We start from the raw sequence: 18,007 nt of genomic DNA, 5'->3' as shown, positions 1-18,007 counted from the left end.
TGGAGGCCCAATGTCCTTCTGCTACCTTAATACTAAACCTATAAATATAGGCTCATAGATCTAATTCCCCATCCTCATATAAATATATTTGCATATGTACATGTCTTTATCTAGACCTCTATAAGTCAAAACTCTCAAATCAAAAATCTTAACTTAAAACCCTTGTCACCACATGCTTGTGTGGCAAGCATCTGGTTGGTGCTTGGCTTATATAGTTTTATTTTGGATTTAAAAAATAGTGTAGAGGGGGGAAAGGCTTTTAAAAATGATTACGGTTCTGAGCACAGGTTAGCGAGAGTTGTGCTCACTTCAGCAACTTCTCTGAACGCATGGAGCCTTAAGTCAGAAGCAGGAACAAACCCATCATCTGGTCTTTGGGTTGAAGCAGCGATTAAAGCAGGTTTTGCTATGCCCAAGCTTTTTGACTAGACAAACAAACTGATGAATACTCACAGAGACAAGAAATGGACATCGTTTTGCAAGGTACCTATTTTCTCACAGAAACGCTGCCTCCCCTCCAAGCCTTCAAGAAGCAGACGACCTTGGTTCACACTCTTTGTCCGGTTCTTCCTGCCTTATCACCTAGAGTACTACAGTAGTTCCTGGGTGGAATTTTTTTTCCTATCCCTCTACCCTCTCCTGAGCAGCACTGCCCTGCATGTGCAGGACTGAATCTGTCATGCAAGCCTGACCTGTAGTGAGCAGCCAGTGCCTCCCACACAGTAAGTGGTCAGGAAAGTTTGTACACTGAGTTACTGACGGTGGGGAGAGCTAGGGAAGATGGGGAAGGAGATATGAGTGTATTGCACTGACTTGGGGTGCCAAGTATCTGCTTCCATTTTAGTACTACATGTTCACACTCTTCCAGTTGCTCATGTGTCCTGTTGGGAATGAAGATACAGCATCCAGTCCCCTTATAACTACATGGCAAGCTTCGAAAGCCCTGGAACCAAGGTTTTAGAAGTGTAACAGTGGCACACAGGGACTGGGCAGAGAGCAAGATTTATATTCCTCAAAAGGACAGACTTTTGTGCATCACACCCCTTCCCATCATGAATATTATTAATGTCTCATTAAAACTAAAGCTTTTTTATAATCATTTTATTGGGGGCTCATACAACTCTTATCATAATCTATACATATATCCATTGTGTCAAGCACATTTGTACACTTGCTACCATCATCATTCTCAAAAAAAAATTTTATTTCTACTTGAGCCCTTGCTATCAGCTCCTCATTTCCCCCTCTCTCCTTCATGAACCCTTGATAATTTATAAATTATTTTTTTTAATGTCTTACACTGACCGATGTCACCCTTCACCCACTTTTCTGTTGTCAATACCCCAGGAAGGTGGTTATATGTAGATAATTGTGATCAGTTCCCCCTTTCTCCTCCCACCTTCCCCTTACTCTCCTGGTATTGCTACTCTCAATATTGGTCCTGAGGGGTTTATCTTCCTGGACTCCTTGTGTTTCCAGCTCTGATCTATACCAGTGTACATCCTCTGGTCTAGCCAGATTTGTAAGGTAGAATTGGGATCATGATAGTTGGGAGGAGGGAGGTAGCATTAAAGAACTAGAGGAAAGTTGTATGTTTCATTGGTGCTATACTGCACCCTGACTGGCTCATCTCCTCCCTGCGACCTGTCTGTAAGGGGATGTCCAGGTGCCTACAGATGGGCTTTGGGTCTCCACTCCACACTCCCCCTCATTCACAATATGATTTTTTTGTTCTGGGTCTTTTATGCCTGATACCTGATCCTATTCAACACCTCGTGATCACACTGGCTGGTGTGCTTCTTCCATGTGGGTTGCTTCTCAGCTAGATGGCCACTTGTTTATCTTCAAGCCTTTAAGACCCCAGATGCTATATCTTTTGATAGCCAGGCACCATCAGCTCTCTTCACCGCATATGCTTATGCACCAGCTTTGCCTTTAGCGATTGTGTGGGGAAGGTGAGCAAATGAAGGGGGAGGAAGAGAGAGTGGTACACATGCTGGCCTATCAAGCGCTGAGGATGCTGTTCTTGCTTAGAGCAGCCAGTGCACAGAGAGGACCATAGGGCTGGCCCCATGACGAGACACAACATCCTTCACTGACTGATAGCACCGCGGGGGACAGCACTGGGGACACAGTGTGGGAATTGCACCAGATCTGACCCCACCACACTGATGCGAAACACTAAGGGTGTGCAACAGAACAGCAAGGGGAGCAGAGCAACGAAGTCCCCAGCGAATACCAAAGATATACTTTGGGGCCAGGGCATGGCACCCCATCAGACTAGACCGGAAACCACTCCTAAATATCAACAAACAAACCTTGAACTATTTATAGGCTTTTCTTTATTTTTTGTCATTAGTTTTGTTGTAGTTGTTGTTTTTTTCTTTTGTTGCTTTGATTTGCTCGGTCTTGTTTTTTGTGCATATTATTATCTCTGCAGGTCTAGATAAGATAGGTAGGATAAACAATCTGGAAAAGAAAACAATAGGTCCAATGGTTCGGGTGGGTGGGGGGTCATGAGAGAGGGGCAGGCGGGGGAAAGGAAGTGGTTGTTAACAAACCCAGGGACAAGGAAACAACAAGTGATCCAAAATCAATGGCAAGGAGTGTGTAGGAGGTCTGATAGGGCTTGATCAAGGGCAATGTAACCAAGAAGAATAACTGAAACCCCAATGAAGTCTGAGCATGGTAGTGGGACAAGAGGAAAGTAAAAGGAAGTAGAGGAAAGCACTAGGAGGCAAAGGGTATTTATAGAGGTGTAACTACAGGCATGTACATATGTAAATATATATATTTGTATATGACGATGAGGAAATAGATCTATGTGCATACATTTATAGGTTTAGTATTAAGATAGCAGATGGACATTGGGCCTCTACTCAAGTACTTCCTCAATGCAAGAACACGTTGTTCTATTAAACTGTCATTCCATGATGCTCACCTTCCCATCAAAACTAAAGCTTCACCATGTTGTTGTTGTTAGGTACGGACCAGCTGCTTTCAACTCTGAGTGACTCTTGTGTACAGCAGAACACAATCTGCCTGCTCCTGTGCTGTGCTCACCGATGTTCGTATAGTCCAGCCCATTGTTGCAGCTACTATGTTAATTCATCACCTTAAGGGTCTTCTTCTTTCCACTGACCCCCTACTTTACAAGCATGAAGTCCTTCTCCAGGGACTGATAACGTGTCCAAAATACTTGAAGCAAAAGCTTACCATCCTTGTTTCTAAGGAGCATTCTGGCTGTACCTCTACCAAGATAGATGTGTTCATTTCTTCATAATACAAAGACACGTAACTGCACTCATCTCTGGATTCAAGCAAAATCATAAAAGATAGATTATTCAAAGTGATATTAAGAAGTTAAATTAGAAAAATGCCAAATCCAATGCAGCGGTGGTAGTCATGGAAATCACTGCCTAATCACTAATATAACGATCAAATGTGCTTTCTAACTGTCCACCACGGTCTACAGAGGCATAACTTACACTGTGTAGGACACTGTCAGAAATGGTAGCATTAGCACAAATTTATTGTCAGCCTTAAAGACACTTAGGTAGCTGGAAACATAATTGCTTATGTTTCCACAATGTAGAGTAGGAAGTTAATTCATTGTCCCTGAAAGATGATGATGATAAGATCACTTAGTGTATGCCTACTACTTTTATAAGATTTTACTTCTTTTAACCCACTTAATCCTTGCCACTGCTATTTTGAGATAGGGAGTCCATGCCATTGTTCTCATGTTTCAGGTGAAGTAACTGAGAAGGCTGACAAACGTACTTATAGATCCATAGCCAGATGGGCGCACAGCTGCGGCTCCACCCCAGGAGTCTGTGCCCTACCTGCTGTTGTTGCCTGGCCTTAAGAAAAGCAGAAGATCCAACTTGTTCCAAAATCCCCGCGTTGGGTCCACACCAGGCTCTGCAGTTGACATGAGGGACCGTTGTATCTATGCCTTTGGATTTCGAGTTTTGCCAAGAGGCTTCTGGGATTTTCAGTGTGACCCACACTTCTTACTAATGCAGACTGAAATCATGGTGCTGCTTGACTTCTCTTGCACAAGGGAAAAGACAGCATCCTTTCCTCCTTATGAAATCCAAACCAGAAAAAGAAAACGTTTATTTGCACTGAATTCCAGTCATTTTCAATCCCGTTCATAGTCAAGTCTCCCTCGCCTCGCTCTTTTCCTCTCAGGGATATCCTTCAGATTCCATCCTAGTTTTCTGTCTCTTCTCTACAAAGAAAAGGAAAGTCTTAGATAGTCTTTAAAAATAAAATGGTCCCTAAACTATCCTGTGAATTTAAACTCTTTCCCTTAAACTGTATTTGTTGTTATTGTTGGTCTTGTTTGTTTGTTTTTACTAAAACTCATTGGCCTGCTAACCACAAGGTCAGTGGTTCGATCCACTGCAAGGGGGAAATATGAGGCTTGGACCCCCATAAAGAGTCACAGCCTTAGAAAGGGTCGCTGTGAGTTGGAACAGACTCAAGGGCAGTGGGTCAGGTTTTTAGGTTTTAATATGTTTGTGGCTCCATTTCTTCATAAAACCTGGAGGTCAGTCTGGTAGTAGGTAATGTATGTTTTATGAATATGGCATGTAGCATGCATTTAGAAAATGGCAGACATCATCACGTTTGTTCCCTTTAAGCAGTGCCTTCAAGGCCCATAAATTCATCTGACCCACAATTTTCAAATCTGCAAACCCAGCTTTGGGGTCCTAATCTCTGCATCTAGATCCCGCAAAAGTACCTCCTTGTAAGTCTAAATGAATACCTACATCCAATCACATCCAAACAAAAACAATTACCTTCTAATCCATTCTGACTCAGGGCAATATTCTGAGTGTTGAACAGGTAGGACAATTTGGGGTAAATTGGTACCTTAACGTTATTGAGCTTTTGAAACCAGAATGCAAAGGGGTCCTGAGACAAACTGTTGAAGTGTCTGGCTACTAACTGAAAGATTAGTAGGACAAACTCACCCACAGTTCTGCAGGAACAAAGACATGGTCACTTGCTTCCACAAAGAGTGTAGCCTAGGAAACCCTCGGAGGCAATTCTACTCTGTTCTGTGAGGTCTCAGAGTCACGACAGCTTGACAGCCACAGAAGAATGATATTGTTCTTCAATTTAATTAAAATTTAAACTTCTGTGGTTGCAAGTTATCATTCTAGGTGCTTCAACCAGTTGCCATCAAATCAACTCTTACTCAGAGAGACCCTCCGAGGGCTTTCGAGGGCTTTTTCATTCTCAAGTAGATCATCAAACCTTTCTTCAAAGGCATCTCTGGATGGACTTAGACCTCCAATCTTTTAGTTCACAGCTGAGCACATTAGCCATCTGTACCATTCTGGGACTCCAGATTGTTGATGGGGGATGCATAGATTTATTAACTGGATAGCGACCTTATTTAATTTATAATATACTGGTGAGCTAATAATGAAAAGATCCAATATAACAACAGCTACCTGGCTGTTATAACAAGTACTGAACACAGGACTTACTAGCCAAAGTTAGGCTTGCCCTGGTACTTGTTCTGTTCTCCCAGTCTCTCGTGGCATGAGGTGGACATCCTTGCTACTAGGGTAATAAAGTAATTGTGTAATTATTTGTTTAGTATAGTCTCCTCTACCAGAATCTTAGTCCCTAACATTTAGCACAGAACTCAATGTGTTAGTAGATTCTCAAGAACTCTAAGGGACACAGTGAAAGGGCAACTAATTTACATGTTAAGGCTGAAAAATAAATATTAAAAGAAGTTGAATGCAAAACAATTGCAGAATATTTATTAACTACAGTAAATATAAAAGTTTACATTTTTTTCAAAGCCTTGGAATCAATTCTTCCTCCTCTTGATCCTCAAAATGTAAATTAGTAGCTGAGGATAGGTTATTATGGCAATTCTGTAATCTCCTGTCAACTAGAGGGAAGGGGTGCAGTCTTGCCTGTCAAACAGGTCACAGTCAATCATGCTTCTGTGTGGGCATGGCTTTCTCCTGAGGCTTCTGGGAACTCCGGTCTTCCTCCCTGGAGGTGGGACACATTCTGTCTCTGCTTCACATTCCTGTTGACAAGCCACATGGAGCTATGCTGCTGGCAGTCGGAGCCCTGGAGCAGGAGCAGCCAAGTGGAGATCCACACCAGGGCTGAGATGCTTCCACTCTCATTGGATCCACATGACTTTCCACCCATTGGCCTGTGATCCTCCTGCATTCAGCATCATTATATGTGCTGCATGAGTCTAAAGAGGAATGTATGGACTAGTATTGGACATGTGGGCTAATATTGGACTTATGGACTTGATCGGAACTGGGATGGAATGTTTTCTCAATATACAATTTCTCTTTGATATAAAGCTCTCTCTTACACACATATGAGTGTCACTGGATTTGTTTCTCTAGTTACCACGGACTTTCACAGTCATGTTCTAGAAAATACACAGCATCAGAGTAAATGGAGAAAAGAAGGAAGTTGTCAAGGATTTTCTCTTACTTGGATTCACAATAAATGCCCATGGAAGCAACAGTCAAGCAATCAAATGACATGTTGCCTTGCACAAATCTGCACAAGGCCTCTTCAAAGTGTTCAAAGGTAAAGATGGCACTTTGTGGAGTAAGGTGCGCCTGACCCAAGACATGAGCAAAAGAAGCTGGAGACCAAAAAAAAAAAAGGCCAAAGAAGAACTGAATTGAATTTTGGTGTTGGCCAAGAATATTGAACATACTACGAGTTCCAAGAGGAATGAACAAATCTGTATTGGAAAGAGTGTAGACCAAATGTTGCTTAGATGTAAAGATGACTGGACTTAGCTCATGGACTTTGGATGTGTTCTCAGAAGGTAGCGGTCCTTAGAGAAAGACTTCGTGCTTGATAATGTAGAGGGTTAGTGAAAACAAAACAAAACAAACCCCGAAAGATCATCAAGGAGATGAATTGACCCAGCAGCTGCAACAATAAGCTTCAACATAGGAACATCGGGAGGATGGAGCAGGAGTAGGCGGTGTTTCACTGTAGTGTATATAGGGTCACTATGAATCAGAACCAGTTCAATCTCCTGGACAACATTCTATCCTAGCCCTATAATGCCTGAATTTTTAATTTCAGGGAAAATTTTTTTGTTTGTTTTTATTCTTTACTTTCATAGTATCAATATATATTAATATATACATTTAATTAAATGTTACCAAAACGTAGCACTCGGCATTATAGGGCTGGATTAACATTCTATTCAAATGTACTGACATTATATTCTAGACATAGTTCATGACCTTGGGGATATAATGGCAATGTTTTTTGGTTTGGGGTTGTTGTTTTTTTCCAACTCCTCAAGGAAGTTTCTCCCACAATCCCCCCACACTTTAGACTGGTGCCTGAAAGAGTCTACCACCGCCCATTATTTATTTATTTATCCATTGACCTGCTGATGTCTGCATGTATGTACATTCATGTAGCTCTAGTTCAGGGTTCTCTACACTTGGTCTTTTCGAATGTCAGTCACATTATGTCAGTTCTCTGCTTAGCACCTGTTAAAAGTTTTCTAATTAGTTTGTCCAGAGAAAAGGCCCAAAGCCTTCTAGTTCCTCTCCCTATCAGAGAACAAAATGCCACTTTATAAGCTCCCTGCTACCCGGTAGACTGCATTTTCTATTTCTTCCTTTGTACAGAAACGGTAAGAGTTGTGGGACGGATGCCAACAGAGGACAGGTAGAGAGAATTACATCCTCCTTCTGTTTTCATGAAATTTTACATGGCAGGACATAAACTCGATCTTTCACTCTTCACTCAGGAAAAGTACAATGAAAATGTGTATTACTATATTTAAAGTTCTTAAACCACTATCATAAATGACTTTAGCAAAGCAGAACATTTTCCAAGAGTAGAAATGCAGCACTTTTGACAACTACTTAAGACCAGAGACAGTGACGAGGACTTTAAATCTGACCTCGCCACCATGTGTGACTTTGAACTGTTCTGTGTATTTCAGAGTGCCCCCAACAACAACAAGTTAATTCAGATAGAGCATGTGATACTTAGAGTCAGATGTGCTAACTAAATCAATACTTGAAGTTAATCTACTTCTTAATAGTTCAAGAACCAGTGACGTGCTGAATGACTGAGTTACATTCTGCGGAGTTACTAGTTAAGCCAGGAAGAAAACCCCAGGGCCCTTTTATCTCCATCTGGTTGATAGCATTGTTTTCATTGCTATATTTGCCAGAGACAAGCATCCTACAAGACATCGTCCGTGTAAATTGATAAACTGTTCTGCCAGCAGATATGAACTATGTTCTTCTTAACTGTATCTTAAAACAATTATGCTATGTTCTTCATCTGGTACAGCCATATTTATGATTGAATTACCAACCTTTCTCTTTCTCTATTTTAACAGTACCCCAAGAACCACATGCCTGAGGAGCCAAAGGGGAAAAAAGAGAAGATTCTAGTCAATTCTGAGACGTCTACAGGAGTCCTAGCAGAGATCAGCCCCACACTAGGAGAGGGTCAAGCTTTGAAGAAAACCACAAGGTCATTGACGAATGAGCTAGTCGAAAATTTTCAAGGAACTAAGTTCCTTTTCAGGAAGTTCAGCGAAATGAATTGGCCATTGGAAAGTCGCCCTTTAAATAAGAGTTTAGTCCAGGATGACAAATGGAAGAACACAGACAGAACCCAAGAAACACGCAGGTCTTTCCTTCGGGAATTTTGTAAGAACTATGTTGGGGTCAGTCGTCCCCAGGCACACCTTTTTCATCTGGTATCCAGGATCTATGTCGAAGATAAACACAGAATCTTATATTGTGAAGTACCGAAGGCTGGCTGTTCCAACTGGAAAAGGGTTCTGATGGTACTGAATGGATTGGCCCCCTCTGCACACAACATCTCCCACGATGCTGTCCACTATGGGAAGCACTTGAAGAAGCTGGACAGTTTTGACTTAAAAGGGATACATACTCGCTTAAACACCTATACCAAGGCTGTGTTTGTTCGAGATCCCATGGAAAGATTGGTGTCGGCATTTAGGGACAAGTTTGAGCATCCCAATAGTTATTACCATCCAGTATTTGGGAAGGCAATTATAAAGAAATACCGGCCAAATGCCTGTGCAGAAGCATTACACAGTGGGTCTGGGGTCAAATTCAAGGAGTTCGTCCACTATCTGCTGGATTCCCACCGGCCAGTAGGAATGGACATTCACTGGGAAAAGGTCAGCAAGCTCTGCTATCCGTGCTGGATCAATTATGATTTTGTAGGAAAATTTGAAACCTTGGAAGAAGATGCCAATTACTTTTTACAGCTGATTGGCGCTCCCAAAGAGTTGAAATTCCCCAAGTTTAAGGACAGGCACTCTTCGGATGAAAGAACCAGTGCTCAGGTTGTGAGTCAGTATCTGAAGAATCTCACCGGAACTGAGAGGCAGTTAATCTATGATTTTTATTACTTGGACTATTTGATGTTTAACTACACAATGCCATTTTTGTAGTTTGCATTTATTTTCTAAGACCAGGTATTGACCTTAATGATGATGGTCTCAAATGAGTTACTGAAATTCTACAAATCTCTATGTAAGATATATGTAACTAAGTGTAGTGGTCTCAATTTAATGAATATTTTACCAAATTGTATGATACCTGCTGACACAAATTTATAGGGAAACCACCTAAAAGAGACATTTAAACAATTCTATTTGCTCCAAAATGTTTGAAAAAGAGCTTCTTTTGCATTATGGATTGTATTGTAGAAGCAATAACCTAACCAGCTGTTACATTAACTAAAACAGCTCTTGCCATGGTAGAAAAAAACCTCGGAATCTGAAAAAGCATGAGAGTGTGTCTCTATACAGGAATTCATTGTCTAAAATGCATGAATGGACATTTAACAGTCAGTGGGATATTAGTCAATCCACTGCATAAGCCCCCAACACCCTGGAAATCTATCAACAATAATGATGAATAGATTTTAAAATGATATTTTGGACCTAGGCATTTTCAGTTCAATTGGAAGGCACTCTGTGATTTATATTATGAGAATATAGCAAAAACAAACAAACAGATGAGGCTACAGCTTTTTATATTCAATAGCCAATAAAAAATTCACAATATGCTAAGATCAAAGCAACAAAAGCAACCTTCCTCTTCCAGAAAAACTAAAGGGAATTGATTCTGGTTTCGTCTGAGCTTCCTGCACAGACACAAAATGAACAGAGCCGCTGAAGATTTCATTTAAGCATTGGGTGGCTGAGAAGTTTAAGCCTCATCAGATAGAAATGTGCTCCTCATTCTGGTTTAATTGGGCAGGGGGCAAATTGTTTCAGGGTGGAATCATCATCAAAAATAAAAGTTGCCACGCTGTATGTTGACCTCAAACAATAACACAGCTTTATTAGAAGATTAGTTGAATCAAAGCATCATGTGCATAGCTTGCTATGTGGAATGTACTCTTCAGAATAGCTTTTGTTTTCAGACTAAATATTCAGCTTGGGAATGATTTTTTAAAATCTAATACACCACTTCAAAGCTAGGTTATGTTCTAGAAAATACACATAACAAGGGCCCCTAGAAATGTTTTCTAACGGGCTTATGCATAAACAAATGAAGGCATTTTCTTTTATAAACTTAAATATTCTATACTAATGATGTAAAATGCCATTGCATTCAAATATTAAATCAATGTCTTTGGAAAATAAGGTCATGCATCAGTTGTATGAAAAGTTGTATTACATTTTGGAAATGTCCTTCAAGAGACTCTAAATGAGAAGATACCATCAGATTGGGGAACTTATCTTAATTTGTGGGCTTCTTACCCTGAGTTAAGCAAACCATATGTTATTCAAACCTTGTCTAAAAGCTTTCTTAAACATGTTCCTCTTCCCAAACTGTTAATGTCTCTTGTCGGTAAATATTCAGTAATGCTTCTCAAAGGAAAGTAGGTATTAATATTGGGATCTTGGAGAGCACCATGGTTACAGTCATATTATTTTATTTGATTTTCACTTTCCATCTCATGGTGGAGTATTCATGAATCAATTCACTCCTGCATGCACACCTGTGTAAGGAGAATGCATGAACTGCCATGGGCCACCAGATCCTAAGTACCAAACCTTCCCAACAAATCGCACACTGCCTTTCCACACCATTGATTCCTGCCTCTAGAATAAACAATGAAGCTGTGCTCGCTCCTTGTAAAGGGTTTTACATGGTTGTTGTTCCGTAACATCGAGTCAGTTCTGCCACAGAGCGATCCTACGATCCTGCTCCGTCCTGTCCTGTCCTGTCCTCCCAGGGCCTCTTCCAGGCCCTGGTCTCTCCGAAGGACATGTCCAAAGTCATGTGAAAGCGGCAGCACCGTCCTCCCTGCTCAGGGACATTCCAGTTGCTCTTCTTCCTGAACAACTGGTTGGTTCTTCCCTCAGTGCAGTCTAGTCAAGGCCCTTTGCCGCCCCCGCAGTTGGAAGGCATCAGTTCTTTGCTGATCTCCAATAGTCATCGTCCACTTTTCACCTGCTTATGAGGCAGTGGAAGACAGGGTGTCTTTTTCCTTTGCCATCCCATGCGGAGCCCAGGAAACTTAGAAACTGTATCTTTATCTTTTTATGGAGGGAAGAGAAAATATGCCAAAATTCTGAAATTTATTCCTTAGGTACACAAAATTTCGTTTCCATGGCATTTGCTATAAAGGATGAGGACCACTTTTTACTAAAACCACCTAAGAAATGAATTATTTTTTCATCTTTCATTTTTGTTCCATCCACAGTTTTGGAAAGAAAGAAAAAGCAGAAGCCTAAGCCCTGCCCACTTACTAGTATGTCTCCTCTATTGGGATAAAAGATATTTATAACGGATTTAAATATATACATATACATTTAAATGGGCACACACACACCCCTATTGCCATCATCAAGCCGATTTCGATGCATGACAAGCTCCATGTGTTATAGAAGAGAGCTTATCCAGAAGGTTCTTGGGGCTACCATCTCTATAGAAACAGATTGGCAGCTGTTCCTTTCCTGGGGCCAAGGGAGTAGGGCAAGGGGTGCTCAATTAGCAATGTTGTAGTCAGTAGTCAAGTAGTTGGTGCAAACTGTTTGCATTACCCAGGGCATATGCATGCATACATCTTTGTGACAGTTTGACCTTCGTGGTGGAGAAAAGGGACAAGAAAAAGAAAGAACCATGCTCTCTCACTGTAATAGTCTGGGTACTTTGGGGAAACAAATGCACAGCAACTCATAGATAAGAGTTTTATGCAAAGAAAATGTGCATCACGAAAACACCCCAACCCAATGCTGCCCAAGCCCACAAGTCCAACATTAACCCATACCCAACACCAGTCCACAAAGTCCTCCACCTCACAAAACAGAGGCAATGATGCCGACTGCAGGAGGAAAGCTGAGTCAGTGAACGTGTAAGCATCTCAGCACTGGCACGGGTCTCCACACGGCTGCTCCAGCACCCAGGGCTGCATCGGGATAGATCCATGTGGCTTCTCCTTGGGGATGTCTTGTAGGAAGTCAATCTTGCAAGCTGAAGCAGGGAACTGCTAAGGCAGCTGCACCCGATGCAACCATCACAAAACAAGAGACCCGAGAACTAGAAAGGCGAGGCTTCACCACCCATTTATCCCTCCGCCTTTCAACCAGCACCACAGGTGATTATCGGTCAGGCTGGCACAATTAACTCACTCGCCCATGCTTTTCTGTACCTTTTGCTGTCTTGAAGCCTTTCCTACCAAGTGAGAGGCTAGTGCTTCTTGGAGCCTGTATTTCTACAGGTAGCCCTTCCATCATTTTTTCCTGAGATGATGCCTGTAGGGCTGAGTTCCCGAGGCCACGTTTGTGGTTGCCCAGGGAAACCAAAGATTTCTGCTCCGGCTCTTCCTTCGAAATTGCATCTCCTTCTGATGCTGAGGCCGAGGAAGCCCCTCATCACCCCAGACTCCTTGTGGCCTTAAACAGCCTGGCTTGCTCTGCGTTGCAGGCTCACTCACGTTTACCTTTGTCACGACTGCCTGCGGATGAAGCTCAAGAGTGAGCTCCAGTTCTCTTCGGGACAGCCACTATTTTTTGGACTGAATCGCTCCAGGGCAAGTGTCCAATCCAGACTTCTCCTCCAGATGTCCAGGAGCATTAGCATGCCTTAGATGTATGTAGTTAGAAGTTCTCTAATTAAACCCCAAGGATCCTATTTGTTTGTATAGGAGGCAGTAACACACTGGACAGCCCTTTTGTTTGTTATTCCCCCTCCTTGGAACTAGTAAGAGGGGAACAAGTTGGCAATTACAGTCAAAACCACAGGCATTTCCCTGGGGAAACTGCTTATGGATATGTATTGTTGGTGTGATGGTGCCCAGAATCTGCCACCGACTTCAATGGAAACATATGCACGAGACGTCCAAGTTTCTCACATGTGTTTGGAAACAGTCATTAAGTAACTGACATTTGGGGTCCACTTGCTAAATTTTCTCACTTTATTGTCTATAACATATTCTCAAGCAACACAGTAACTTTTGGGACAACACCGACAATTAGAAAGAAGAAAGGGACTTTAACGCTCTATCAGGGATTCACTATTCTTCACAAAAGGGTTCTCTCTTAAAGCACACAGTGTTTAGTTGAAGGGCCTGCATCAGCAAATGCCAAGGATTTGGGGTAGCAGAGCTCAACCAGATTTTCACTGTGACTTCTCATTTGGCATCTTGGGGTCTCTTCAGGACAGGTGCCCTTGGCATTCGTAAAACCTGCTCCAGCGTAATCACTGCTGATGCCAGCACACCAAAACCTGCCTGACATTTAAACAGGAGTTGGCCAAAGTTGGACTTCATAGTTACTCAACCACTTGAGACATTTCACCCGACGGCAACTCAATTAATCCTAACTTTTAGAATCGTACTTTCTAGCTCGCATTTATACTAGCTACAATATTCATCATCATAACTAAGCAATGTGTATTATGTATCAGGCACTCTTTAAGTGCTTTACATGTATGAGGGGGCTTCAAAAAGGTCATGGAACAACTCCATTATATTTTCATTCCAGTTTTCCGTGGATCTTTTGAGGCTTCCTTGTATTAATTTATTTTCTCTCTCTAGCCTTCTACTGTAGGTGTAAGTATATGCCGCTCTACACCAAATATACACCAGAGGAAACCAAAACAGAGAATAGTTAAAAACCTGTGCTTGAGAAACACAGCTGCCACTACCAAATGATCTCCTTAGAATCATTATTCTACCACCATCAATGACTAAAGCTACAACAAAGATATACAATGTGACTATGAATATGTGCGCATATATATATATGTACACATATTGTTCTGTGTATACATGTACATAGAAAGATGATCAATAAGTAGATAGTTGATAGGTCTCAGTCTCGTTCTTTCTTTAAACAGGATTTTTTAAAAAGAGATAAAAAGGTCTTGGAACAGGTTCAGTCCAACAGAAACATTTGACAAGAAAGTCAATACAGCTGTCAGAGCAGGCAAGGTCAAGAAGAACACAGTCCAGGAGGGAGCATATCCAGACTGATTTGTCCCGCATCAGGGTTTGGCTGCCACTGAGGATGGCTCTGGCCCGGGAGTCCCTGTGAAACCCCCGTCACTAATTCTAGAAACTAAGAAGTGTTCTATCACCTCTTTTCCCTGAAGTCCCACCCCAGTACTAGTTTAGTGGTTAGAGTACCTTAAGCTGATTCAGGGAGATAAAAGAAAAGAATAGAAAGTTGACTTCAGTGAAGTCACCAATGAGCACCAGCCTGGAAAAACTCAAAATAAGCCTGCCCTCAGCTACAAGAGGACAGAATCCTACCTAGACTGTTCCTGCCCTGCCTGAGGAGGGCCCATCCGGGGAACGCAGCAGAAGAGTACTGCCCCAGAGGATTTCGTTCTTGGAGTTGTCCCTCACATCTTACTTCTGCAGTGAGATCGTCTCCTTTGAGGAGAAGATGTTTTCAAACTCCATTTAACAGTCACCCTCTCCCACTTCTAAACCGCTCCTCAAACTGTACCTGGATTTGGGAAGTCTCCTTTCTATATGGACTTTAAACCCATGGGAACCCATCAAAGATTTCTTTAGATTTATTCAGGAAACTGTCGACAACTCTTCGCAAACACCTTGGCCATTGGAAAATGATTGACAAAAATTATTTCTCCCTTGTATACAGTATGGTTAATTCTTCTCTTACCCCCCAATTCTGACATTTCTTTTCTGCTACATTAATTTATTTGTTCATTCGATGTGTATCCCTCTCTATGAATGTAAAAGTAGTATTGTTGTCAGGGGATATGTCTGAGGTATCCCAGAGGAGGGGAACTGTGTTGGTTTCCTTTATTTTACACCGTAGTACTGCATGGAAGGGAATGAGTTATTACAATAAAGGCTTGGTGAACTAGTTCAGAGATATTTCCATAACTGTTCTCAGTGCACTGTACATTCCTCTGGCCTCTGGCTCTCAGGCATCTGTGGATCCCAGGGAAAGTTTCTGAAGCAGGGCAACTGGGGGAAGCCATCTGTGTTAGTCTGGGTACGTTAGAGAAACAAATCCACAGAAACTCATATGTACAAGAGAGAGTTTTATATAAAGGGTAAGTGCACATCAAGAAAACATCCCAACCCAGTGCTGCCGAAACCCACAAGTCCAACATTAACCCATTAACCCGTATGTCCAACACCAGTCCACAAAGTTCTCCTCCATCTCACAAAACACACGCAGTAATGCCGACTGCAGGAGGAAAGTCGAGTCAGTGAAAGTGTTAGCATCTCAGTACTGGCAGGGGTGTCCACACGGGTGATCCAGCACCCAAGGCTGCATTGCGGCTTCTCCTTGGGGATGTCTTGCAGGAAGTGAGCCTTTCCAGCTGAAGCAGGGAACTGGCTAAGGCAGCTTCACCCTGGTCCAACCATCACAAAACAAGAGACCTGAGAACTAGAAAAGCGAGGTTCACTGAGCCATTTATCCCTCCACCTTTCAATTAACCACACATGTGTTTATCAGCCAGGTTGGCACAATAAATTAACTACCTCACCATCTAAGCCACAATGCCTTTTCTAAGTAGCAATCTTTCCATTTCTAAAACAATGTATTAATTTTAATGAATTTGAGAGGGAAATAATGTATGAGGCAGATCAATAAAAGAGCCAATTATTGAGTACCTACTAAGGGGGAGCTCCACTCTGTGCTTCCATATTTTCAATCCCAGCTCTGAATCCCACAGTCTTTCACCCACCAAGGTACAGAAGGAGCTGTGAATCCTGAATATTTTCTTCTCCCCACGGTCACTGCTATCCAGTCATGGTGAGCTGGCACCTTGGGTTTCCTCGTTCGAGTCCACATCCCCTTTGGCCTTATATGCATGAGCTTTCCAAACAGGCAGGGAGTGCTGAAACACTGAAAACGAACTTTGTTTCCAAAGAAAGAAGCCAATCAACCCACACAGGCTCTCATTTCATCCATCCACTTCCTCTACGTGTTTTGCGAGTTTAGAAAAAAAGGTTTTCTGAAACTGAAGTGTATTCCAACTGCTAGAAGGTCTACCAACTTAAGATGAGAATACGGTTGAGTTCACTGTAGCTATTCTTAGAAAAGTAAGAAGAAACAGAGGGAAGAAACAAACAAAAGCAGCCCCTGAGTTTATCACTTCTTCTACTGGCCTCACATTGTCAAAGTTACCCATGTTATTAGTTTTTTAATTAAAAACAGATTGTCATGAATTAGAATCTCTGCAAAAACCCCTTTGTGAATTGTCCCTTTCAATGATCTCCTGGTGGGGATTCTCTGAGTACCCCTGAGAAATGATTTCTGTTACTAGAACTAATAATAAAGCCTGTTTCCTTCCTTCAGAACCTTTGTTAGAAACGTAGGGACTCTCACTCAGCACAGCAACAGGTCTACATGGACTATACCAAAGTCTCCCGAGGGATTTTGACTAGTGCTGTAGTGGACACTTGGCCCCCAAGGTCTGCCAACTGCAAGAACTGGAGCTGAAATGATGAAGTGAGTTATGGGGACGGAGCTGGGCACTGCCCAAACTCTTTGAAAGCTTCCAGGCCAGAACGGGGAAATGGAAACTTTCTCTTATTTGTAACACAAAAGGCAAATGTGGACTGAGGGAAATGTTGGCAACTCAACTTCAAGCTAAGAAAAGGGAAGAGAGTACGAGTTTCTCCAACAACAGCAAAAATAAAAAGCAGTTTGCAAATTGTCCTAAAATGATTGAAAATGGAAAATATTTGCTATTTATGTTATTAGATTGAGAACAAGTGCTCCAGGAAATATTTTGCAATTTAACTTAAATGCTAAGAATGTACATTTCCTTGGACTTCATTAAAGAATTTGTCTCTCCTTGCCATCCTATTAGGTTGAACCACGTGACACTGCCAACATATGACTGTCTCTAACATACAAACACAGACATTTCATTTCGTTCTGCTAATAGTTTCTCTGTGACTTGTCCAGGTCTGAGTATATTGCCTCTCATCTGGATGTATGCAAATACCTTTGAAAGGAAGCCTTGCCCCTCCTTACTTCTACCTTTCATCCACTCTACACACTTTGAGAATAAGCATCCTGCAAGGAAAAAATGCAGCTCCCTGCAGGGTTCAGCGATGAGCACAGCCACTTTGAATCCCTTTGCCTTAAAGACCCATAACGATATAATCAATTCTCAGTTTAATCATCAAGTATCTGCTTTAAACCCATTATCAAACAGCTAAATGGAATTGTTTCCTTTTCTGAACACACCCCTTACTTTTTCCCCTATTTTGTTCATGTTCAAGTTCCTGATTTGGGAAACAGGTGGATGACTAACAGAAAGCAGGTTTGGGGTTGATGATGAGTTCAGCTGTGGTAGTATTGAGCCTGAAGTGCCAAGGAGGTGAGCACGTGAAAATGCCCAAGAAGTAACTGGAAATCTGAGTCAAATTCCAAGAGAAACATTAATCTCACTGCCTAAAGTGTCCAGTTCTCCACCCCTTCAGGAAATTTGCATGCCTTTCCAAGATGAAATCTCTC

At 41.9% G+C, this 18,007-nt stretch overlaps 1 protein-coding gene across 4 annotated transcripts in view; it reads left to right on the top strand.

The window, feature by feature from the left end:
* Positions 1–10,877, top strand: part of CHST9 (carbohydrate sulfotransferase 9) — a 287,603-nt gene extending 276,726 nt beyond the window's left edge. For all 4 annotated transcript variants that reach the window (XM_045296061.1, XM_045296060.1, XM_045296062.1 and 1 more), the window contains one exon: positions 8,393–10,877. In XM_045296061.1, the coding sequence (XP_045151996.1) occupies positions 8,393–9,484 (1,092 nt within the window). In that variant the 3' untranslated portion in view covers positions 9,485–10,877. The remainder of the gene's footprint in view (positions 1–8,392) is intronic.
* The last annotated feature ends 7,130 nt before the right edge of the window (positions 10,878–18,007 follow it).

Source organism: Echinops telfairi, unplaced genomic scaffold (genome assembly GCF_000313985.2).
Source record: "Echinops telfairi isolate 266 unplaced genomic scaffold, ASM31398v2 ScPeMD7_7400;HRSCAF=8409, whole genome shotgun sequence".
Taxonomy (NCBI): Eukaryota; Metazoa; Chordata; class Mammalia; order Afrosoricida; family Tenrecidae; genus Echinops; species Echinops telfairi.
This window is presented reverse-complemented; position numbering and strand designations above follow the sequence as displayed.